Here is a 27,101-nt window from a genome sequence, read left to right as displayed (position 1 = left end):
AACAAAATAGTTTTTAAAAGACATTAAAAAGTTACATTCAAATCAGGGCAAACATTAGCTTCCCTCATGCAATGGACTTCACAGAGCTGATCCCCTGAGACAAATATAAAATTAATACAATTCAGCTCCATCCTCCATTAGCCAGTCAGCCATTGCCGCCCTTGGAAGAAGATGGCACATGGAGTGAAAGGATCCAGACCACCACAATATGAGATACATACCTGGCTCCTACACTGGCACTTCATTCACAACTTTGAAAAAACCCAAAAGCCAAACAATCAAAAGCAACATCTGTATAAGTCAGTTTTTCATATACAGTCAGTCTTTACTGAAAACACACCAGGCAGATGCAATGTGGGTATATGCAACCACAAAAAGCTGAAAACTTCCAGAAGGAGCACAGCTCGCAATGGAACTAGACCGCCCAACACAGCAAAATCTTAAGCATGTATTTACATCCCTTTTGTGTCAATTAGGACCAGTCTCAGTCTAAATCTGGAGGAATTCCAAAGAAATAAACTTACTTGCATTTGACTGAAACTGAATTTGTGTTCTTTTCATAAGGGCCTCTATTAACAGAAACCAATTTGGGTTTTGACTTTCGTATTGAAGAATAGTATTCTGTGAAACACATGCTCTAAAATATACAGTTACACAAATAATATATTTTTAATTTGTGTTATTATAGAGAGGCACTCCATATTTCCTGCAAATTCATTCACTTTAGAAATTGCTTGGTACTAGCAGAGCTGCAGTTGCAGCAACTAGTAAGTCTGTAACAATTGTTCAAGCTAAGAACTACCTCTTCAGCAATTACTAGGTATAATTCTGCTTTCAATTTTACCAGAATAACTTCAGTAAATTGATTTATGTGAAATACCACTAGAGTTACACCTGTGCAGCTCTCTCTTCATTTGGTGTAAAAGAGACTTTTGGCTAAACATGGAGTGCCCTACAAAATCTACCAACATTCCCCATGTTAGGCAATGAACTTTTCCCTTCATTAACTTCATTCTGTAACAAATAAAATGAGCAAGAGTTCCTGGTCTTAGGGCTTACACGTTTGCTCAGAGTAACATCTTACTGAGACCTAGCATTCCAAAGTAACTATTCTTGTGTACGCTCAGGTTGCAGCAAATAGTAAGTCATTCAAATTGACTCAGTTTGCAATGACGAAGAGTTAAAGTGACTTGAAATACTCAGTATTTACTACAGGCTAAGACTGGAATGCATGAAGACTTGCAGTGGACCTCTGATGTATGATAACTTGTTATCTTACAAAAATCCATTTGCCAATGGGAGTTTTAACTATGTAATAATGCTGTCCTTTAAAAATAATAATACTGCGAAGACTTAAAAAACAAACAAAAAGCTGATTCGGTCTGTCCAGACCATGCAAACCAAAATAAAAATTAATTCTCCCACTGGCTTAAAAAACAAACAGGATGAGGACTCTGATTGGAATAAGGCAAACAAGATTTAGCTCATAGTCTAAATCAAGCAAATAAAACCAAAGAGGGAATGAACTACGAAGAATAATTAAAACAGGTAAAGAAATCTCTCAATACTCTTTTCTGTTAAAATCTCATAAGTTATACAGAAAATTCACAGCTAATATAGGAAATTATTAAAAGTGATATGTAGATTTTTCAAGTTTCTCTCACAAAAGTAGAGCTATGAAAAAAAAAATCAACTGATAGGCCCTGTTCTACACAGCATACACATTCCCAATTCTCCTGCATAATTCCTGAAAGATGAGTACTGTTTATTTGTTACATATGAAGAAAGGACACAAGTGTAACTGTGGGCAGATTGAGCTTTGGTTTTGGATCCTGGGCCTGCAGAACAGGCATTGCTATCACAACTGAGGGGCAGAGTCCTTCCTTGGAAACACAATGAGCATGATAAGCCAGTTTTCAGACTTCCTCTATAAGTTTTGATGCTTTTCAAGTCACATCAACTGTAATGTTTTTGCTTTCCTTTTAAAGTACAAGGGTTACATATGCACTCATCACACCAGCCATGGTTCTTTAGTTCTTAATACACTTAAACAAAATCAATTCACATAGTGTAACACTAAATTCCACATTTATGTTCATCTTCCAGAACATAATCACTTAAATTCATAATTCATAATTTAAAAATTATTTTTTTTTTCTCCAGGACCCAGTTTCTACAGACATAACCAAGAAAACACACTGGAAAACTTGAAACCATTCTGCCTGCTGTGTTCTGCCGGCTCTTTCTAGGCAAATGGAATGAACAAAGTTTACATATGAAAAACTGATTTCCTCAAGGAAAAACTTTGAGGAAAATATCTGTGATATCATACCTATAATTATGTGTGTTGGCTTCAAGGATATGAAGCATTTAAACTTTGAGCCCAATTTTGCTCTGTTACAATCACGAAGGATTGATTCTGCTATTGAGTTCAATAGAAACAGTATCAATTTCTATGCAATTTTTCTGGAGATTCCTTTGCTTACATTGGTGGAGTTTTCAATCATAAGACAAATGTTCTCTCATGAAATCTTGTGATATATTAGTAATAGGCTGTGAATTTTGAGGGCAATGTATTTTTTGTTCTGTAGTAATCTTGACTATGTGACAAAGGGAAGCACATGAATGTAGACTGGGTTGTGGAGAAACATATTTGGTTAACATAAACACAAAGAAAAAGACAGAATAATTAATGTCTAACTAAGTTTGCCTATATGCTGAGGTAACCTTAAATATCTTTGGTTTTCTTTATTTGCTGACAAAAAGTACCTTAACAAAACATAAAGTGATGAATACAGTTCTGGATGCACTGCTCTCTAATACACTGAGTATTTTCAGCTCTTCAGCTATTGAAGTTAGAGCATCTATATTAGACTTACAACTTCTATATGAAGTCTGTTTCTCTCAAATTATCCATGAGTTAAACTACAGTGTGGGTCTCTGGAAGAAAAGGTTTAGGATTTAAAGTATTTGCCAGTAATGAAGGTCCTAAAATTACATATGATTATCAGTACTTACAGCAAATAAGTCTTTGGAGAAGCAAACAGTTACCCCCTGCATATCAGCTCTTTCTGAATGAAACTAACAAAAGAGGCTACTCTGAAAGATGAAGTGTGAAACTTCATGCTACAGTTACACATTCTTACTCTAGTTTGATTAATTCACACTTTACCTAACTAGAAACTGTACTCTGCTGTACACTAAACATTCTTCCTGATGAGACCAAAAATAAATCTTTGGTGAAAAGGTTTTATTTTTCTTCAGCAAGCAGATAAAAAACTGTTCAAAAATAGTTTTTTTTAATACTGTATTGTTAATCAGCTACATGCTGGAGAAAAAAATTATGCTTCCAAGTCTTTGGAGATATCTGCTGGTATTATTATAACTTTCTTTAAAGGCTGTTGTAACAACAAGGTAGTTAAAATCGCAGAAGCATACAACTCATCTATGCAATCAACCACTACAATCAAGAAGCCCTATTGTTTTTTGTTAGTAACTACTTACACAATAAAACATATTCAGCTTTTCAAACCTACAGTTTTTAACTAGTTCAATTATTTTTGGACAATATGTGGCTTCCTGCTCTTCTACAGAAAAGTCTTTGGTACAAGATTATTTTTAAAGCATTTGAGTCAACACTTATAAACTGGTGAATGTGTACTGTCTGGTTCAGAACTAGCAAACAGTTACAAGGTAAAGAACTACAGTAACTTGAGGCCGATTCATCAACACAAACAGACATAACAGCAAGGCTTACTGACGGCTTCTGACCGCATTGTGATCCAGGAGGAACAACACACAAGTCAGCCTGGCTACCTTAAGGGTGACATCTTGGCCCCAGTAAGGTCAATGGGAGTTCTGACAGACTTCAATAGAGCCAGGAGTTCCTATGGTTGCTTCTTCACAACAGCACATTTTCAACTTTTTTTTTTTTAAGTAAAAACATATGCCTATTTTTTTCCTTTTTTTTCTTTTTTTTTTTTTCTTATTCTGAAGTAAAATAGGGGAAGAGGAGGAGTGGATGGAGAAGAAGATTAGATATATTAATAGATACAGGCAAGTTTATAACATTGGATGATTCCAATCTCCTCCCTCTCTCCCATTAAAAAAAACAAAACATCATACCCTGTCAGTTTGCTCCACGTTTCTGTGAGGCAGCTCAAAAGTAATAAACTGTTCCCTGAGTACAGGAAAAAACAACAACAAACAACCCCAAAAAACACTAGAATAACTTTTAAAGGAGGTAGTATAAAACAGGAATTGCATGGGTTCAAGGCAGTAGCAGTACTCACCTCTTTCAACAGACTCTTCAACTAAAGCTCTGGCTTTTTTATTTCTCATGGTAGCCTAATCAGAGTTTTAGATTGGCATGTGGGTAAAGTCACTCCTTGAGCTAAAATTCCTGGTTAACAGCACACTAGGTGAAGGCAAGGAGCAGGGTTGCATCCAAACCACAGCTCTGAGACATACTGTGATGCTAGCAGTGTTTATCAGCACTGAGAGCTGGGTAAAAATGAATTATAAACTCATGATATGGTTTACTTAAAACATCTAAGAAGCATTTAAGGCATCTTTCTGTACTCCAAAGCAACTTTATGAATACTAAAAAGGCATAAGGCAAATCAGTAATTTCATAACATATAATGCAAGGCACCGTTGCTCAGAAGTACTGCGATACTGGAATACTCAGCATTATTATCTATTCTGTGACTCTTGGGCAGAGCCAAACTGTTTGGAAATGCTGAATACTTCTTCATTTTGCCATGCTTTTTAGCATTAACTGTCAATAAAGGGGCAACATTTGTCACTGTGAAGAACATCCCAGAGCCCTAAGGATATAGCATACATCCTGTCAGCAGTTGCTGGCACAAGTTTCTGGGGGAAAGGCACTGTCCTAGGCTTACTGGGGTTATGAGAGGTACAAGAGACTTCATGTGGCTGTATATGTGGAAGAACCAACTCCAGTTTTCCAGTTTTTAACATCCTCTGTGTCAACCACATTAAATCATTACTTTTTATACTCTGAGGTTTCCTTCTTTTTAAAGACAGAGCTTCAGCTAAACAGTCTTGTTCACCTACCTATACAACTCCCTGATCACTGAGCGCACACACGTGCACACGCAACACACATATATTCTACACACAACTGAAAATGAAGAAAAAAAACCCCAACAAAACACCTCAAAATAAACCAACACTACTAGGAAGTATCATCAGTTCCATAGCTGAGACCAACTAGAACACAAATGAGGTAAAGCAGTCATCATTCAGAGTTCACCTCTCGGCAAACTGAGGTAGATAGTCAGCAAAAGGGCCAACGGCCTTCCCTTTGCTCCAGTGACATATTTTTAAATTTAGTCAGAAATTTTCACTGTCCTTTCACATTTGTTGACCACTGAACATTCAAAATGAGTTTAAAAAAAAAAATCAAAACCAACCAAAACAAACATTCAACAGAAACATGGGATCACCTGCTACATTAGTCAGGCTTTCCACAATAGAACTTTGGCTCCCTGTTCATTGTCCTTCGAACAGACATACACTGCTAGAATGTCTGGCGTGGCCCTAAGGATGGCAGTTTTGCACCGCAGAGTGTATCTGAAGAGGTGAGGTAGGAGTCTGGTCAGCAGCGACTGGCAGAGGAGACTCTGTGCAGTTACTTATGGCAGGGCTCATCATGTTTGTCCCCAAGTCACTGCTTACGAAAGGACTAGTGGCGGGAGGTGTGTCACTTGTCACAGAGGAGAGGTGTATCTCATCATTGGATTCGTGGGAAAATCTTCCAGAGTCACCAGTCCCGTGGCTTCCTTCGCTGTTGGCCGAATGCTCTGTATCAGCAGCAATACTGAAAGGCACCTGGAAATTGGACTGCTGGCCAGGAGAGCTGGGTGAGCCATCCTCACCGATCAGCACAGTGGTGCCCGGCTGATACAGACACACTGCCTGGGCAAATCTTCTCTGAGGCTACATAAAAAGCAAAGAGAAAAAGGTTATTCAGCCTCTGAAAAGCTCAGCCATAATTTGAATTTTTACTGCATTTCCTATCTCCTATTCCACCAGAGTGCCTGCAACAGCATTGGCTTGGAACAGTCTACGCTTTCCTACAGAAGGTTAAAAAGAATCAATCTCGAGTCTTGCTCATACTTTTCTCTTCCATAATAGATGAAATAATCCCTTCTAGCTAAGCATGGCTAATGAAGAATGATTTCACTGGAAAGACCTAAATGGTATTTTAAAAACATACTTGATAGAGCTCTCTCTCTTCCCTTCATACATATTCTTTAAGTATTACTCCTAGGGTGGTAGCAAATATTTTGCTTATAGAGGCATCAGAAATATGCAGCTGTTTCTGGAAATATTTTGGAATACGAATTTACAACATGGGTATCAAGACTTCCTATTCCTTAAACATACAAGAGCACAATACAAGTTACAATTCAATAATCATTAGTTAGATGCCCTGTAGGTGTGAATTTGCATGATAATGTTCAGGATTTGGTTTAACACTTCAGTTTTAAACTGTTTTTTTTCTCATCTAAACACCAAATGTGTCCAGAATAATTTCAGAAGCCAGACAGTTCTACTCAGATTCTCAGTTTCTTCAGTAAATCATTTGGGTAAATAATTTAATTTCCCTCTTTTGGTTTCTCTTCAGCAAACGAAGTTTTAGCTGTCAGGCTAGGAGGGGATTATTTTAATTTTTATTTATAAATACATAATTAATTTGTATTTATATTTATACAAAGTCTCTGCAGATGCAGTACTGTAGATGCTATGCATAAATCCAGTACACAGAAATCCTTTTGCTCACAGCTAAAAGGGCACTGGCAAGAAGCCAAGCAGTTCACTGTAAAGAGTTACAATATCTGGCAACTTGGGACAATGAAACTTCCATAAGACTTCAGTACAAGGTAGAACACCATCAACCTTAACACAACTAAAACCATCCAATTAAAACAGACTACTAACTATGCTTTTCCATAAACAGACAACTATGTATCTTCCTTTGCCAATGCAAGTTATTACAGTAAAGATCGCGCATCTCTGCCCATTAGAGCAATTACCTCCTCAGTCTTTGCCTTCTTAGTATCTTGGAAGAACAGCCACCTTTTCTTGCAGTTAGCCTTTGTGACAGGCCCATAGCTATTAATAATCAGATCAGATCCCCCCTACAAGAGTGGGAGACACACAGACATTTTATTTTAACAAACTAAATTTCTACGATATTTGAAAATATTTTTCTATTCCTACATATTGGCTCCATACTGAAAAGGAAGACAAATTAAGTCACAGTGCTCAGTCACTTTTTGTGGTCTGGTATTCATCTACTGCTCAAGACAAATCAAGACAAGATCCACTAAATCTGGCAAGCCTACAGGCCAGACCCAACAGCTCTAATGCTGCATAAACACAGCAAAATATTCCAGCCACTGCTCTTGCTCTACTACTTTGAATGTGGTCATTCACAGACATAGTGTCTGTGCCTGTACTGGGGTCCATTTCCATTTCCCAGCTCTTGCATGTATCCTCAGGGAGCGGCTCCACTCAAGTTTGCAGCATGTACAGAACACACTTTAAATCAGTGTGTCTGCATGTGAAAGTAGGGCCAGTATGATTTTGTCACATTGAAATCCTGGACTGTAAGGTTCTACACATCCACTGATCCATCCTGCCATCTAGTTCAATTGATAATTTGACCAAATAAGAATTTTTAAATGTAACATTGTCTTACCAGTAAATATGCAGAAAACCAGTATTTTCTTTAATACCTGTTTAGTGTCACACTTGACTAGATTGTGCACAGACACTTACCGAACCAGGTGCTGACAAGGACCCTCTCACCTATCTCCTTGGACTAGCAGAGGCCACCTAGTAGCCCTAAGTCTATGGAGGTTTTAATTGCTTGGTACTGTGCCAGAGCCAAACTCTGCAATCTGCAGAGTACAGTGCAAGACAAGTGCACTGAATCAGATCTCTAGCTGAACTTTAAGATGAGTCTTGAAAATTTGGCCCGGGATTGCCAAACTTGTGCTTATCCCATTTAAAAAAACCTGCTGTGGATTTGCAGTGTATGTATTTTACTCTGGATAAGGACTCAGATGTTATAGCAATGAATTCTAAAGAAAGATTTCTGTTTTGGGAGTGAGTAAAGCTCACAGTACCTTAGCGTCGATGAAGCTGTTTCCCACCATCATTGGCAATAAGGATTCTTCATTCTCTGCAATTCCTTCAGTACTCTTCTCCACCTCATTAGCACTGGCTAATGAGATGCTGGTATGTGACAGCTGGTCAGTGCTTTGCTGCACAGGTTTAGGAGCAGATGTTTTCCTGCACAATGTTAAACAGGAATAAAATTGACCCACAGGAATAAAATATTTAAAAAATCTAGGATAAACTTTAAAGCTATTATTAACCAAATAATATTGGTATATTCTTGGCATTTACATTTTATTATATTATACTCCTAACTCTCATGGAACTTAACTGTTATTGCTTGTGATAGAAATAACATCTGCTTCCAGTTCATCATATACAGTAGGCTACAAGCTTATGTGCAGAAAGGAATTGTCATGATTACTACTATTACTTGGCGGAAGTAAGCAGTAATAATATTAAGACATTTCTACCATGCTACACAGAGACTGTCTCCCAATCCATGTTTTTTTTCTGCATGTATGCTAACATGCCATTGTTACTAAAATATACTTCCAGACAGTTTTAAAATTTATTATTTCAAGGAACTTACATTTGTTCTGATCCCAAAGTTATGGGCAGAGTCACTGGGCCAGTTTTGCCCAATAGCAGTTGATAACACGACAGACAGATGGTGGCTTGCACCACTACAAAGAAAACTGCATCATGGAACTCCTTTATGTCAGAGTTCCTCTTGTCCAGCAACACCAGGGGATTGAAGCCTTGCAAACCAGGTCTGGGCAGGCTGGAGGGTTAAGCAGGAGGAGCAGATGATGTAAAGCGGCATGCTTATCTGACTCAAAAGAGGTTTTTTTATTTGGAAACATGCCTCATACTTAGTTGTCAAAGCACCACTGACTCACTCTGTGGGTTCTTCCTTCTTTTCATTGGAGAAGAGACTCGAGTAGAGTAAGAAGAGCCAACAAAGTGCTTTGTTTTCACTGCTGGTAGGAATAGGTGAAGAGACAGAATACTTCAGAGAACTTAGCACTCTTGGAGAAGGCATGTCCCAAGAATCAGTGCTCAGTCTTGAAGAACATAAACATACCTGGCTTTACTGCGATAAATTAAGATCAGGATGCAGATAAGGATGCAGGTCAAGGCTATGCAAACCCCAACAACAATGCCAGTCATTGATTTCTGGTCCAGATGGTAATAGTCATAATAAGCTATAACAAAAAAAAACCATAGAAAGGCTCAGTAAATACAAAGAGTTACCTGCCGCTCCCTGTCAGGAAATTAATAGGGTTACAGTCACAACCACAGAGGCAAATGCTTCCTTTTAATGAGATTTCCAGATCTTCTCTGTCATACATTTTGACACTTTTGAAAATAAAACTTGTAGACCAAACAGGAGAGTATGCAGTTATGGTATGGGATGGGAAGGACTGCCCCACACCACAGCCGCTTTGGTGAGCTACAACATGGAGCAGAAGAGCTCTCTCCAACCCCTTCCTTACAGGGTGCTACTAGACAACAAAGGGAAAAGGCTTGGAGAAGTCTAGCCACTGTCACCTAGGAGGGTTCACTTTGGTTTATGCTTTGATATCAGATGTCTGTTAACCTAATCCTGAGGGTGTGACTCTATTTGCTTATTCAGGCCTAAAATACAGCTGCATACCAGGAAGGGAGAAAACCTAAGCAAGAAAAATCCCTGTGTTTCAAATCATGATTAAATGTGTAGCAACAAGGAAAGGTTAAAAGGTTCACGTACCTGAATAATTACTAGCTCTTGTCTCCCCAAATAGCTTTAAAATCTGTAACAAGTCACCAAGATAAATCCTCTTCTACATCAGACAAAGATAATGTGTTCCTCCGTTCTTATATGGAGAAACCACTGATGTTACCTTAATTTCCGCAAGGTAGCACATAGTGTTCCCCGAAGCACTGCAGGTGGGGCTGACTTCTTTGGTGAAAAAATATGCTGGTATATCACTGCCTGACAGGTTTATATGGGTTGCTGGAATACCAGGAACCAGCATATTTCAATAGATTTATCTGAGATGTCATCTCCCTGCTGGGTTGTCTGGTTCTAACTGACCCAGTGCTACTGGTATTTCAAGCCAAAATAAAGCCAAATAAAGCCAAATAAAGGACTTAAAGGAAGTGCCTTAAAAGAGTGGCTGCAAAGTTGATATGATGTAAAATTCAAATCAGTTACATATTCTCATTTGAAAGACAAACTTCCATCTTCTGAGCAAAAGACTTAAACCGGTTCTGAGTTGAACAGAGATAAAAATTCCATAATGGTTTCATGTAGAAGAAAACACTACACTGTAAGGATTGCCTCACATAAAGCAGAATGGTTTACTCAGAAAGCTTAATAACCTAAAACAAACAGGAATCTTTTTTCCTTGTACGTGTGACAGCAGTAATCAAAACATTGCTACTGACTTGAGGAATCTCCCAAATCCAAGCGTTTAGGTCTCTGATTAGACTCCAATGTCTCCTTTGGCAGGACAGCAAGTTCTACTGCATTTGAGAAGGGTCCTTCTCCCACTTCATTGGAAGCTGCTATTTTGACCAAGTAGACATTTCCCACTACAAGGTTTTCCAGCAAAGCCATGGTCATTGCTCCTATGAAAAGATTCGATAAACAGTTCCAGTTAGACAAAATCTCTGGGATTTAGACATTAGGGCCTACACTTTCTTTCCAATACCGTCTCTAAATCCCGTTTGAGGACTGCAATCACTTCTGTACATTCTAACCTGCATATACAGGGTACAGAATGAACACTGGGGTTGCCTGCTCGTCCCTTTTGTCTTTTCTCTCTATACTGCCTGAACACAGCACACTGTGAGGTGCCAATATAGTTCAAAACCAAGAGTAAAGTATTGGCTACGAAACACAGCATACTAATCCTAAATCTAGCACTAGCTGCATTTCAGCTTTTATGTTGTGATTGCACCTGTGAGGAGATGCTCCAAACATTAAACAGACTTCCAGGCAGAGAAAGAGAAATGTTAGACCTCTCTCACACACTAATCTATGCCCCTCTCCTGCATCCACTGTACCATGAATGTGAATGAAAATTGTCATAACAAAATAATTCGGGTTCAGTTTATCAAATTTCAGTCTAGTTGGTAAAATGAACAGGACAGATTTGGAACAGTACATTATAGCACACTTTTAAAATAAAATTAAACCCTATTAAGATCGGCATAGGCTTCCTTGATTACTGTGCATCTAAGTTGTGCTACTAAAAATATTACAGAAAAATGTCTTTCTAACATGCTAAGGATTCATTTCTTAAAGTCCCTGGAGGCAGGAAAAACAGATTAAGAACATAAATAGGATTCACTTGCATCGTCCTTCGACAGGCAAAACTCCTATTAAAGTCAATGAGAGCTTTGCCTGTCCAGGGACTGCAGACTGCTGCTTAAAATTCAATTCCTTTCTAAGATGCCTGTGTCTCTTCCTACCACAGAAATCTACTGCCTTTCTTTCCCTAAATAGTGGCAGTTACAAGACCAAATCTGTCCCTTGTTCTCTTTCACGTATTCCATTCACTTTCTCAGATTTAAGTCTAAATTTCAACCTTTCGAATCAGTTTCAGAAGTCAGAATTTATAGTATCATGGGAGCGTATAAAATATAAGGTCATGTTCATAGAAAATATTATACATTTGGCAAAAGGGAAACTACTTCAAAAGCTATTTCAGCTCTTCCATAAAAAACACCCATTTGAAGTAAAATGTGAGGTATCTGTAACCAAAGGAGCTGCAATGTTTAGCATCAGCAAGGGCAAAAGGTCACGTTTCAATATTACAGGCTCTTTCCCACCAGCTCCTTTCAAATCTGCTGCATTGCTAAAGTCAAGTAAGCACTTTGTAATGATTTACTGCACACCAAGTGTGTAAAGGCTGTAACTTCTGATCCACTTGAAGAGAACTAGGGAAATGGGGGGAGGTGGCTGGAAGATACATCACAAATCAGCAACAAACGTTTTCTAATTCTGCCATGGCTATCACAAGCTCAGTCAAATTACAGGGTTTAGTTTTTTAGGTTGGTGCATTGGTAGAAACTTTCATGCATAAGCTAAAGCCCATGCTAGGGCTTTTATAGGTGGGGGTAAGATCGGTTTGTGAGGTTTTTTTGCCTTGGTTTGCTGATGGTGGTGGTGGTTTGGGGGTTTGGGTTTTTTTTTTACTTTTTTATTGGGGGAGTGTCTTTGGAGGTATGGGAAAGGAATGGGGTTAAGATTTCACAAATCTTCTATACAAGTTTAGTATCAAGCAAAAGAAGGTGATTTATTGCATAGGGTTAGCTGATCTTATCGGAATAAATGCATTAAAACCCCCAAACCCTGCTTCTACCTCAAATTACCTATGAAAGGACTGTCATGGGACTATCACAGTATTTGCCCAATTTTACCTCTACATACTCATTTTCTTTCAACAGCCTTTTCATTTCTGCTTTAACAAAGAGCATTATAGACTGTCCTAATGTGTCAGGATGCCCAAATTCTACGCCACACCTCAAACCCTAGTATTTCTGTCAAAATACAAAATTAGTGACTCTAACATTAATGGGCATAGTAATACACTGAGATTTATAGCTGTCCATTTGCTCATTCCCTCCAATGCTTTCACTTGGGAACACATGAAAACGTTTACTGTTATTGCCACCCCGTCATCCAAAATATCTACGGTAAAATACTATTTGAGACATGGTTCAGTTTCACAGTCAGGGCTGAGCTTAAGTGTATATCTGAAAGCAATTCAGCCACTTTGCTGCATACAACACATACAGTGTTTCATCAGCAAAATGTCAAGATATATTCTTCATATATAAGCCCTCTGTGCATTTAAATCTTCTGGGTTACTAGTGAGTAAAAATTAATATTAAATTTGTCCTTTAATATTACAACTTTACATCACTGTTTCTTTTAACAGTTTAATGGGACATCTTTATACCACTGTTTCTTTCAACAGTTTTAATAGTGAAAAAACCATGGGCTCAATCTTTCCTCTATAGTTAGACCTCATTGATATTTCAGATCAGTTATTTTTCACATATTTTCCTTAAGATAAGTAGTCACTTCATCACAGTTGACCATTCTATTTGAGGCCAGCTCAACAAATACCATTCTGCTCCAGCAAAGACAAAGTGGCACTGGCACCTTTCAAGATGGCTGTTGGTCCTAGGTCCTCTCTTCAGAAGCAGCATGAACAACTGCCATCTTTGAACTAAAACAGTTCGCCCTCACTGATGGTAGAGCAAATTGTCCTCTGTGAGTGCACTCATTAAGCTTTATGAATTTTCTACACATAAAATGTAAAGCCTCACTCTCTGCTGACAACCAAGCTTGCAGCCATGAAACAACTTGGAACAACAAAATAGTAACTCTTCCTGGGCAATCCTCTTAAATAAGCTACTCAAGCACATGACTTTACTCTGGAACACTGAGCTTCCCTCTCTGGTTTAATACATGTTTAGAACATTATCTGTTCTGAACTGCCTCTCTCTATTTTGAATACCAACTGAACCATAAATGCCTTTTTCCTTTTTTTCTGGCTATAGTAGAAAGCTGTTCTTGATGCACCTCTTCAAATCATAGTATTATTCTGGAAAGTGCCTATAAAAACATAGGGTATATTTGCATCTAATCACAAAGATGTGACTGCAGTTCCTATCACTCTACCTGAGTTACTGCTAGATTAGCTAGCTGGGGCTCAGCAGTAGAGTAGAGCCAGAGAGTTAAATTGAATATGCAGAGGAATTTACTGGGGGTAGAGGAAAGTTCATTAAGTAAACTGAGCTAACTGGATTGGCAGTGATCAAAATAAACATAGAAACCTACACAGCCACGTTTATAAATTTATTTCTGGAGAGCAAGGCATCTTAGAGACTTCGGATTTCGAAGAATGCATTTACAAAACAAAACCATCACAATCACGCTTGCAACAGAACTAAGATGGATATAATTGATTTATGAGACATTTTGGTTCACATGCACACATTGAGCTCCAAAAAACACAGACAGCCCCTCCCCTCTCACCTTCTAAGTATTAGTTGTTTTTTAATACATTTTCATCACAACCACGGGAATATTTCTAAACTAATTGTAACTTTTATGTGAAAATCTGTATGAATTTCTTTCTTGTTGTAGTCCAAGGGAGCTGAAAGTAACAAAGCATCTTAGAAGTAGCATCATTGTCTGGTTCATAGGTTTATAACTTTAGTTTACCTTCTCTGTGCAACACTTGCCATTCCCCGGCAACCCAAGACTTCCTGGATGCATAGAGGATGGTATATCGTGTAACAACTGTTTCAGGACCATCAGGTGGCTTCCAGGAAACCAAAGCTGTATCATCCTCTATCAAAGTCACCTTCACTCCTACTGGAGGGCCAGATGGTGCTGTGAGAACAGTAACACAATGCTATTAGGATAACCTAATTTACATGCAATTAAATTGCTCAGAAAGAAACTCATGAGCAGACCTAATGACTACTGCTACATCCCAGATAAACAACATATAAACAAACACATGCTCGCTGCTCCTCAAGAGAAACTCTCCTGTTAACTCTGATCTGGTGAATAGCTTAGATCTTGTAAAAGCAAATTTCATCTTTTTCCTTCAACTCCAGAAGGAAACTGCTACTGACAAAAAAATCACATAATTACTCTGCAAAGAGGTACATCCCAAAGATTGCAATGCTGAGAACATGAAACTGAAGTTTTTGATTTTCACTGACCAAGCTGACAGAAAAGCAAACCAGCAGCTATGGCAGGATATGTTTAATATTCTTATGGTTTCTAAAATTTCTGGGGTTTAAAATATGTTTCCATAATATCTATGAATCAGCCCTGTCTTTTCAATACATATTTTAAATTTCTTACTCAAGTTAATTTCATTCAGCGGTTGCTAATGGTGTAAGTATATCACATTTTACATAAAAGTCATTGCTGATTTTAGCTAGATTTTGAAAAAGAATTTCACAGTTCCAAAACATGGATTTTCCTGACAGTATTTTTCTCTCACCAAGAGCAGCAATATCTGTATCTCGGAGGAAAGTATTTCTGTCTCCTATAAACAGTTAAAATTAATAAACATTTTTTCAGGCCATTTGGTTTACAGAGCTTTGTTTTTAGAACCACGTGGTCCTCTCCTGGTACCCTACCTTCTGGAAGGGTTGTATGGTAGACTACTGGACTCCAGGGACTGGAGAGCTGGTCCACGTGCAGCCGAACTGCAAATTCATACATGGTTTTTGGCTCAAGACCTTGGACTAACATGTGAGTCTCTGACCTGTACAGATGAAGGAATAAAATTAATTTAACAGCAGCAGTTGACTTGAAGATCCCAAAGTCAAATGATATCTCTTAGTCACTGTGAGTAGATTCTCACTGTCAGTTCAACACAAGACAAACCAGTTCAAGTCCAGATATGTGGTCAATCCACGCTGTCTACCTGAAAATGTAGTTGTACAAACACTGGAGGTCTTGGGAAGATATTGTATCTGCTGTCAGTTGACTTGAGCTCAAGTTTTTATAAAGGTTATTTGGAAAACTGATGCACAAGCAAGTCCAAGAATATTATGTCCCAGATCACCAGTAGGTATCCTAAACTCAGCTCTTTCCACATTTGTCCATAGGACACTACACTTCAAGCTGAAGTAATACTTAAACCACAACCAGCACCACAGCTAAAAAGGCACATGCTGTTGGCTGCGTTAGCTTTTCCTGGATCTGATTCTCAGTCCCCAGAACAGACAAAGGCTATGTGTGCAACTTTCACTTACGGCCTCCATCACCTCATGTTTAGAGGCTCTCTGTAGAATATGAATGTTCCCTACTCATCTTGTAGTCATATTTGGCAATTTATTAGTTGCAAAAATGTATTATATTAATTGTAATATTGCAATTTACTATTTAATCACAAAGTTAATTGTAGATATTCTGCTTTGTTTTGATTCTGGGGGCAAGGGGAAATTCCAGGTGATAATACCCAAGTCAAGATCAAATCTCAGTTTAAAATAGCATTAGTCTACAGATATTGCTTTATTAAATCTCATTTAGTATTTTCATCTTCCATATTGCAAAGGCAGTCACCAATATTTGCAATGGTTTCATCCTATCACAAAAAGCAGCATTCATTGCTATGCTCCATATTGCACGCTAAGAATTTTACATGGTGATCATACTGTGTCTAATCATTAAGTCAGGAGTTGTACAGCAGGGGAGGTGTTCTTTGAAGAGAAAACCATTGATATTAGGATGGAAACTATCTTTTAAGACAGCATTTTTCTTATTTAGAAGGCTTGAGTAAACCCAGGTATTGAGGGAGCTACACACACACATGGATTCCCTCAACAGCACCATGGCCCCCAGCACAGGCAGTTGCAACGGAGCAAAGTCTTCTGCTCCCAGTACCACCTGGACAGAGAGTTGAACCCCAACGGCCAGGCAGAATTTCTTCCGTGTTCTACCATTCTGTGGCTCATGCCTTGCTTCTCTGAAAAGCAAGCTGTAGTTCCTACTCAGCTTTCTCCTGGCAGAGCGCCACACACTCAGGAATGTGGCATTCCCACAATAACATGCTCGACCCCTCAAAATTCAAAAATTCTTGTTTCCAGTCTTAAAATCAGACACTGGATCAAGTCCTATCCTTGCCCAGAAATGCAATCTATAAAATAGGTAATCTCTTTTGTTTGATGGAAGAAGAGCTTAAGATTAAATTCAACTCAGCTAGAAAGCCATTAAAAATTCAAGAACTCGTCCAGGGATTCAACACAGGTAGAAAATGAAGCTGTTCTATGAACACAGCTTAAATAACCCAAGAAACAGAACTAGCAGTCACTGGGCAAAACACACAGTCCTCTAAGGTAGAGAAAAGTCTTTACAGTAAAAGGCAATTAAGAGAGGGCAGGAAGAGTAGAAACTGAGTGGGAAGGATCTGTAAATGGCAAACCAAGACTCATTAGTAGTGCTACACTCACGTTTGAAGGTAGAGAACCAGAGAAGCATTCTGCAGCCCCACTGGGTTGCAGCGGATCGTGTAGTTAATGACTTGCGCAGATGTAAAGGCGGGCTTTCCCCAGTGAAGGTAGATAGATGATGAAGTGTTAGCTTTGGCATAGAGGTGGTGAGGGGGTGGCGGCGGTGGCACCATGCGATCACGGACAGCTGTTTAAAACAAAAAAGGAGCACGGATTATTTAACAAACTGTATACAGATACTGTCAAGATTAAGAGATGGGTCTGAGCCCACAGGTTGATTCAAATCTGTCCCTGCCCAGCACTACCTGGTATTCAGACCCAGAAATGTGGTTCAAGCTATTAAAGATCCCTCCTAACCCAATACATGTCATATATTCCTTCCGTAGTCCCACTTGTTTAGTCAAAAACAGTCAAAACTACAAACAGGGACAAGGGAGATAGATCTTATGAGAGAGAAATCTGTCGTAAGATACACGATACATCACTGGTTAGATGATGCAGACAACCCAATAGAGGAGGAAAATGTGCTTGGTAGCTATCTTGTTTCCCCAGCTGCAGTTCATGAGCACAGGAGACTGAGTTGCCGGATGACTGGGAAAGTATTTGTGATCTTTCTAGTTCTCTGTTTTACACTGAATTAATTGATTATTTATAGGTTAAAAACACAGAGCTGCTGGGATCGTGCAACAGCTCAGCTCTTAATAAATTCTTCATGCACCTACAACACTTACAGACACATCCTGGAGTGCTGACAGTTTGGTCTGCCTGATAACCTTCTTCCATGTTGTTATATGCCAGCAGCCTCACATGATACTTCCTTCTAGGATCTGCACAAAGAGAAAAGGGATAATTAGACTCCAGAAAAAAATATGCATTTGCAGAGTTCAACAGATAGCCAGGTAACTTGGTTCTTCTGCAAGTTTGGTTCAAAACTTGTCTGCTGCAATTAGCAGAGTGATGAACGGGCTGGATGCCTGGAAGCCCATCTTTTCTCCAGTTCTGTGAACTTCCCTCGATCTTTTCCCAGACTGCACTAGAATCAGTCACATATCTCCCACTCTTGCTTCCAACAGCCTGAAACTGAAGTTTGTAACAGAAATCAGTGGGAGTAGGATAAATATCACATTTCTATCTGTAAGAAAATCACACCTTCACAGCTACATAGATTTAATAGCATTATTTAGCATATTGAAAGTGCTTTCAGTCTACAGTAAAGATTAGTTAAAAAAAACAGCACGAGGTTCACAGAAACCAACATTTATTTCTAACTAAGCAGGCTGTAATGAAGCTGGGCAACCAAAGCACATGCAAAAAGACGGGACCGAGCAAAGAAATGGGAAATGTTTTCATTCCAGGTTCTGAGACAAGATACACTGTGAAACAACAGTGACTGTTACTAATACCTTTGACTTGCAGCTTCTGCTTCTACATGTTTTCTTGAAAGCTGGCTCTGGCTTTCTGAGAGGGTCACTGCTCCTAGGTGAAAGGGCCTCCCTATTTCCCTTTCTCTGGCCATGTCTTTGGGTACCCATATTGCAGTTTGCTGCTTCTCTCAGCTCTGTTAACAATACAATGGCCTCGATCCAAGTGAAAAATCACTAAATAAATGCGTTAGAAAGGGGCCTGGAGCTTCCTGCAGGTGGCGACGGCATGGGGTACCCACAGTGGTGAGGAGTGCAAACCACCGGGATGGCTGCACGGCTTCTCTACAGCCTGCTCCTTCCCAATGCTGTTTGCAACAAACCCCTTCCATACAATGACAACTTGCAAGGTCCTTGCTACTAGTACATATGAGCTTCTCAGCTAAACTTCACCCCAGTACTGATATAGATATTAGGACATTTTCCTCTTCTCTTGTCATGAACCTATTTCTTTCTATTAAGATTTTCAGAAGGTCTAGACAGATGTTATACAACTGTGCTGATCTTGTTTCTTTCTTTTTTCCTTACCCTAAAATACCATATTATCCCTTCTCAAAATACGCTCTCCTCTTTCCCATTTTAGCTGAGATTTGACACGGCCTCTCTCATGATATAAACAGCAACACAAACCCCTGATATTTCCTCGTGACAAACAGGACTGTTTTTCACATCAGGTCGTTAGCTCCCTCTGCAGCCTCTGCACCAGCAATACAATCTTAACAACTCTTGATTTGATCTTTCCATAAAGACGGCATGGTAATTTTATAACAACACATTTTGTCAAATCTTTTCATATTTATTTTGCAACACACAATCTTTTTGTGCTGTAGTTGCCAATATCATCTTTAAATGAGATATCACTAGGTAGAGTTTACATCTCTGTGTATGCTTATTTTTAAAATACCATTTTACCAAAATCTACGTATAGGTGTAAAGGCAAAGGGGCTCTTCAATTTGGATTAAAGTATTTCTTTGATGTGTTTAACACTAATGGTAGAATAGGCAAGAGAAGCCCATTCACATCTTTCAAATAGACTTTAACATCACAAGTAGACAATATAAATAACAAAATGTCAAAAAATGAGGTTGTTTTAAACTAGAGTAAAATTCTCATTTGCTTTGAAGATTTTTTCACTTTACAATATCACTATCACGAATGACATCAGCTGTTCCTAGCCGACAAGTTACAACCAGAGAAAAGATGGACAAAAACACATGGGCTAACCTTAAGCATGTGATAAAAGAAAATATAGAATTTTAATACTGCAAATTCAGAAAGATAGTAAGATATTACATGTAAATCATTACAATCTCTTAAAAATTTGTAAGAAACAAATGACACGTGAAGGGAAGGTGCATTTAAAAAACACTGAGCCCAAACAAAAAGGTAACTGCACTTCAGAAATACCAAGTGATTTGAATACACCAAAATCAACTTATGGTGATCTACTGAGGTTAATTACAGCATGCAGCTCAGGAAAGCAGAAATATATACCTTCCCGGGCTTCTTAACCTGTGGTAGGAATACATACATTTAGCATATAACTGAAATATTCAAAAACGAAGCCAAAATTTTAAAAAGAGGCTATCAAGACATCTTTAAGATCTCATTAGGATTATGCTTTGGAGGTTGTTGTTATAATAACCACCTCTCCCACCCATTCTTAGAAAAAATTTCAATTCAGGTACTATTTAGCAGACCCTCGAACAGATTCCACCAAAACAGGCAGCGTTTAGCCAGCCAAGTGTCACCATCTATCTTTTTCTTTCCAAGTTCCTGCAGAAGAGACCCCTGCTGCATTTCCGCAAGAGACAGGATGACAGACACGACAATTTATCATCCTGCCGAGCACCTTCAAAAACACTGTGCCCTTTGAAAGTGGTCACCCAGAACTGATCATCTTCACTGTGAAATGAAGAATAGCTAAGGTCTAGTGCCCTGCTGAGCTGAATGAGGAGCCTGTGAGGTCTGTTTATCATCACCGCCTTTTTTTTTTTTAAAAAAAAAAAAAAAACCAAACGCAAAACTGAATTCCTCATTAACACTTGATTGGGGAGGACAGGAAGAATAATGGGATGTGGAAGAAAGGCAAAAAAGTAACTTCCATGAAAAAAAAAATTAAAATGTCTTTGAAGAAAACTACAAATTAAAATTCTTATTTTTATGTGTCTTTACCACTCTGCATTTAGAAAAAGCGCAATATTGAATAGCATTCATCTTAGTCTTGTGTAATGCAAGAAGTTTCAAAAAGAATTCTCCGTATATAGAACCACCTGTTTAAAAATAAAATCTCTCAACTAGTCACTACCATTTAAAAACCAAAGTTATCTGCACTTCAGGACATTGTGGTTCGATTGGTGGCAAGACTAGTTCAATCCAAAAGCGATGTGAGAATTTTTAAGCTGTCCCGCATTACTGCTTCTATGGTTGAAAAACCATCTGCTGGTATCTGTAACTGAAAGAGCATCTGAGGAGGGCTGCATTATATACTGACCTAGAAAAGCCTAAATGTTATAGTAATCTAAAAAGAATAATATAAAAGAATTTTAAAGACAGAGTACTGAACAGTGAAAGAAATTTAGGTGAAACTCACTTCACAGATTACATGTGTAACATTAGCCAAGACCAGTTCAAAGTACCTGCTGGGATGCTGTTGCATGTTGATCATGCTTCGCCATATGCCAAACAAGATAATCAACAGCCCAAGATCTGCCTCCAGTTCCAACAGATACTTGCACACTATTTGTTTTATGAAGTACCCTCTGTTTAGAATATTTTTAACAATTGTTAAGTTTCTTTTACAGGCTTATGATTTGATTTACTCTTCAAAGGCAATCCCAGTACAAATTTGGCATAAAGACTTTTATCTACCAGTTCATCAGCTGGATCGAACATTCAAAGCCAGACACTGTTAAAGAAAAAACAAGCTTCAGGAGCTTTCTTATCTTTAACCAGCATAGATATCCTGAATAGTTTACACATAAATCATTGATAAATGATTGGGGATAGCATGGCCACCTGGGGGCCTGACAGTCTCAAATTCAGTGTCTGCCATCCATGCACATTATACAGCAACAAGAGGCTTGAGGGGCTCAGAAATCAGGGAAGCAAGTATTGAGACCATCAGTCATGCTCATAACAGACCCAGGAGTAACACATCCTTCCACAGAAGATCACTGCTGTTCAGAAACAAATTAGGTACAGTGATTTACTCAACCCATTCAACACATAAATTCAGTTTAAGTAAAAAAACCCTCACATCAAGATTTCACACCTGCATTTTCAAAATTTCTCTCAACAGCCTGGTAACACTGAGTCATTTCAATTAATTCTCTTGCAATTACCAGAATTTGTGTGGTGGTTGAAGGCTTGTTCCCAGACATAAGGTGAACAGGAACAATTTTGTAGCCTGTTTACCAAATGGCTGGATTTTAAGTTAATTTCTTTCTGTTGAATGTGGTTTGGGGTTTTTTTGGTTGGTTGGTTTGGTTTTAGTGCTGCTGGCATTAGATTGTTGTAAAATTGTCACAGTGCCTATAGCTTTTTAATAGGCATTTTTATTGTTACTACTTAAATCAGCTGGTAGACAGAAAAACTGCATTATTTGTACAAATCAAGAGGCCAGAACTGATGTTGATATAAACATGCTAGAGCTAATTCATAAATTTTATTACAAGAGTGCCTCTGGAGTACACAGAGACTGTCTTTTCAAAGACATTATAGGCTGGATGTGATGAGCTTGCAATAGCTTCACAGAGTACAATGGATCTGCCTCACACACCCTTTTCATAGAACCAAAACCTGTCAGTCTTAAAAACACATGAATAATAGTTCAGCCAGAGGCACAAATTTTGCCTCTGGTAATTACACTCCTATAAAATAACAGTAGGAAAAAGCTAAATATGACTTACATTAATTCAAATTATCAAAATAGATACTGTCCCAAAAATCGCTGTTTTACAGTTCACGTAGGATCAGCATAATTTTCCCCTGGCAGTTTTTGTAGGTAGGTCACTGCTCCCTGCTGATACTCCTCTGGAATCCCATATCCTGTCATTCACTCTCCCATAAACATCTGCAGTGAGCCCTGCAGATTCAAACCTGATGGGTCTTTCGGCAGCAGGACACGTGGGGGAGCCTTCTCTTTGTTTTGCGAGTCTGTGAATGGGTTTTACACCCTCTAGTAAACTACAGCAACGCTAAGTACTGCAAGTACGAGCAAAAAAATTAAGTTAAACTATCATTTAAAACACAGATTGTAACCTGGAAAAAACATGAAACATTACAGTAGCTGAAGCCTCGCAAGAGTTCAGATGACAATTTTTTACTTGTTTATTTTACTGTCTCACTACATCCCTGAGATATAATCTTAGAGATTATGTTCAGCTTCTCAGGAAGCAGATAGTAAGCTCAGAGAAGTTACTGGTGTTAACGCTGTAAAAACAGATTCTTCCAGAAAAATATTCCAGTGCACTCAGATGTTCCAGTCCTGCTTTTGTGACAAGTCGTTTCATTTCCCAGCATGGAGAGAGAACCATAGCTGCTTATCTGTCTGGATGCAAGAAACTGTGAGGAACTGCAAAACTATTATGAAGAATTGAGGCTTGATTTATTAGCAGTTCTGTTACTCTACAGCTCATTACAGCATCCATGTTTTATTGCACCAGTTCAAAGTTATTCAGTATTCTTTACTACTGCCATCAGCCTTGCTTCTACGTAAGTCTTCCATATCCCTTTCAGTAAGGGCAGAAGTTGCTACTACAAAGCAGCTGTCAGTCAGAAGTACTCATCCATTTTCTTTTCCAAAATGTAACATTTTAATACATTCAAGTTTTATCTATTTACTAGTTACACATGGATTAAACATGCAGAGCCCAGTTTTAAAAGCTTAGGAAAATATAAATAGTCTAGTAAATACCCACACAATGGTAGACACAAGCAAGTACAGAGTTGATATTTTCTCGTGACAGAACTAGGTTTAGTTGGTGTATTCAATGGAATTCCACTGAGTTACTGGTTCAGACTTAGTTCTGCAGTTCTTCTAAAACATTCAGACAAATACACAAAAACATATAAAACAATCTGCCATTGTTCCACAACAGAATAAATGGCGCTTCTGTTGACCCTTACTGGCCTCTGAAATACATCCACTGAAGACCTAGGTTTTGCTGGGATGATTGTCCTCTGTTTTGAAGACACTTCCCTAGTGATGCAGGTGACACAGGGAGAGGAAGGAACATCTCTCCAGTCGATGTGGTTAGTTCCATCTGGTAGAGTTATACTTCATTACTGCCAGATGGTGTCCTCATGCACTTCCAAGGAACACAGCTGGAAAAACTAGCGGCAAAGATTAAATGCCTATATTAGCGGTTAAACAAAATGTGCTTCTAGTCACTTTGCAGCTGGTGAAGTACTTTCTCATGCAACTACCTTATTCTAAAATGACCAAGATTGCACAGACTGAACTTTCAGGAAAAGTTACTAAACCCAATAATGTCACTTCCATATTCACAATGGAACAAAAGTCCCATTCTCAATACATTCTATTAGATAATTAAAACCCCCTGAACTTAAAGCAGCACAAAACTAACAGCACGGCAAATGAAAAGTCCTAATCCATCCTCCCTTCTCAAAAGAATACAGAGAAATGCATGCAGCCTGATTACACTTTAACACCATCTTCAAATTAGTTTTCTGCAAAAGACTGAACTGCATTTGTGCCATTCAGATTTTGATAATTTGCCTTCATACAATTCTTCTCAAATTTACAGCATTAAAGATAAGTCTAAAACTTGTAACAGGAGGTTCCACAACCACATTGTATGCACGAGACTGCACATTGTATGCACTCTGGGTAACTGTTCTTGCAGCTGAAGCTTATATTGAACACAAAACGAAGAGTCGTAAATCAAGAGTGTTATATAGCTGTGTTTGCTGGTATCAACACAGCCAAAATTTTGGCTTTCTGGAAAATGCTTCATAGAAAGCATCTATTTACGGGCTACTTAGCCAAGGTTACAAGAGAGTGTAATATTGCAACCCCTAAAAGCCCTGTCATTGTTTCCTTCAGCTGCTGCATGTTTGTGAAGCTCTGAAGGCCTTGAAAGGAGCCAGAGCAGAGCCAACAGGTCAGGGCTAGATAAAATTAAGAAAGAATCCGAGGTCAGACCATGAAAGGATTTTTTTCCCTCCCTCTACCCCTCCAGAACAGTGAGTCCACCTCTAGCAGCCTTTCATTCAGTCCTGATAAGAAGAGACAGCACTCCACAATCTGGATTTCAGACTTTTTAAGCCCTCTTTGGGGAGAGGAAAAGATAAGGAAGCCGAAAGAAAACGGACATTTTACTATCATTTACTGTTGACTCATTAAGTCCGGATACTTAGTACACTTTCATACCAGTTTTGAACATCCCAATTCTCAGCACTTTAAAATGAAAATATCGAAAAAAATAAAAGTACTGGGGGCTTTGTTCTTGTTTCTAAAAGCATCAGGATTACGCAGAGTTTCTAGAGAAAAAAAATAAAGTTCAGTGGCTTGATGTTCTGAGTTGAATTCAGTGACTAGAAACCTGGAAACAATTTCTTAAGCTACATCCAGTATGTGATTCTTGCAGCTGGGGAAGGGGATAAGAAAAATATTTCAGTTTTATTCTAGCTTACGTACAAAATGCAAGTAAGTCTTTTTTCCTTTCAATTAAAGGTATCCAAACCACACTACACTCAGAAGGCTGAAAAACTAGTTGTTCTAAGGACAAAACTTCTGTGGCCAAATGTCCATTTTTAGTCTTTTGTGCTGCTGGATTTTTTTGTGTAACCTACAGGTCCATTGTTGGGTAGTGGTCCGTCTGGGTAGCTCATTGGTCTGGTTTGCCAGGGTGACTGCGCTGCCCCCAAGCCCGTCCCTTCAACACAATAAACTCCAGATAATTATTCAAAGAAGAGGCCAGCAGCATGGGCTGCTCTGACATCGGGTCATGGCCTCTGACATCGAATCTGGGGCTAGCCAAAGTCTGCTCCAAGCAACAGAGGGCCAGGGGAATTATTAAGGGGGAAGGGTGGGAAAGGAAGAGCACTGAGAAATACTATCCTTAAAAATGTACTTTTGAAGCAAAGTAATGTAAATACAGCAGAAACTTATTAGGAAAATAAGCAAAAACATTTCAAACATACTAGACAAAAGGGACAGAGAAAAGCGCATCAAGCCAAACAGTAACATAACGCCAGGAAGCAGAAGGATTATACAGATTCAGGTCTGTTTCTCTCAGAAGCAGGTATTCCCTCACAGATTTTCAGTACTGGATTTTATTTTGCTTTTCTAAACGCACTTTTACCTTGCTTTAGTACACATGATTAAGCAAAGAAACAGTCTAGCAATCCGGTTCTATTATGGTTTTTAAAATCTTGTCAAGGCGCTGGGTATGTAATTTCTAAGTCTTATTACTAGCTTCAGATAATTTAATTCCATTTTTAAAGGAGCTGGAATTTCAATTGATCACCAATTTTAAATAACAACTTTATAGTACCAGATTAAAATAGTTTGAGAGGTTACAAATCACCAACATTTTACATCTCATGGTTTCTTTTTCAATTGAAAGGTAACTTTAAACAGTTAGATGGAACAAAGACAGTCTGTGACACTTATGTTTTTCTTTGCAAACCAAATAACTGAAGTAGAAACTAAGCAATTTGTTCTTTGTACAACATTGTAAAAGTTTATTTTGGTAGAAACTAGAACACATGACATATGTGAACTGATCCTGCTACACTGTCTGGCTTTCCACGGCTTTGGATGGCTCTCGCTTATTTGTCTAAATCTGAAAAGGGTCTGTATCCCCTTTGTAGCTTTGCGCTATCCCCTTAGAGGGCCCCAGGACAAACAACACCTCACACCCCCTTGCAGTAAAAACATCACCTCTCCTACTGCCCACCATCAGCAATAGCAGCTTTATACAAAAAAAAAGTGTGGGGGGAGGGCTAGTGGGGCAGGATGAATTCCCAGCATCCAGCATTTTGGCCTTTTGGAGACCATGGAAACACGAGAACTACCCAAATGTCTCTAATCTTTTTAAAAGAAGTGAAGCAAATCTCAAGGATTTTAATTTTGCTCCATTTCCTTACAGTCGTTGAACATTACCACTATGCCTGCAACATTTTCAATCCGTCCCAGTGTTTCTCTTGCACTTCAGAGAACTGTTAAATTGCACAAGCAAAAAGCTCTCTTCCAATATTATTCTAACAACACACTCTCTAACTAGCAGACACCCTTATGTTAACTAGCCTGGCTCACCGTTTTCAAAGTGAGCCCTCAAAAGCTAACTTGAAAGCAATACCAGAGGCCTGGACAAACACCTAATTTTGATCTTTTGTGCTCGTCTTTTCTTCTGAGAGACCTTTTCTTTTGTTGCTGCCCAGTGGAAAGCACATAGCTCATTGGTCCTGCTTTGAAAGATGAGAGCACTGCCCCTCAGTCCACCCCTCAGAGCACAATCACTTTAATGGAATTATGTAGAGAGGCCATCTCTGGAAGAAGAAAGGGAGGGTGA

At 38.7% G+C, this 27,101-nt stretch overlaps 1 protein-coding gene across 1 annotated transcript in view; it reads right to left on the bottom strand.

The window, feature by feature from the left end:
- Window positions 1–5,565: 5,565 nt before the first annotated feature.
- The window catches only part of PRTG (protogenin), an 84,562-nt gene continuing 63,026 nt past the window's right edge, over window positions 5,566–27,101 (bottom strand). Inside the window, 9 exon segments of the mRNA XM_065642016.1 lie at window positions 5,566–5,964; window positions 7,065–7,169; window positions 8,163–8,328; window positions 9,242–9,362; window positions 10,588–10,770; window positions 14,384–14,554; window positions 15,319–15,446; window positions 17,137–17,323; window positions 17,868–17,963. Coding sequence (XP_065498088.1) covers window positions 5,566–5,964; window positions 7,065–7,169; window positions 8,163–8,328; window positions 9,242–9,362; window positions 10,588–10,770; window positions 14,384–14,554; window positions 15,319–15,446; window positions 17,137–17,323; window positions 17,868–17,963 — 1,556 coding nt within the window.

Source organism: Caloenas nicobarica, chromosome 10, assembly GCF_036013445.1.
Source record: "Caloenas nicobarica isolate bCalNic1 chromosome 10, bCalNic1.hap1, whole genome shotgun sequence".
Taxonomy (NCBI): Eukaryota; Metazoa; Chordata; class Aves; order Columbiformes; family Columbidae; genus Caloenas; species Caloenas nicobarica.
Note: the sequence above shows the minus strand (reverse complement) of the source record. Positions and strands in the feature narration are given on the sequence as shown.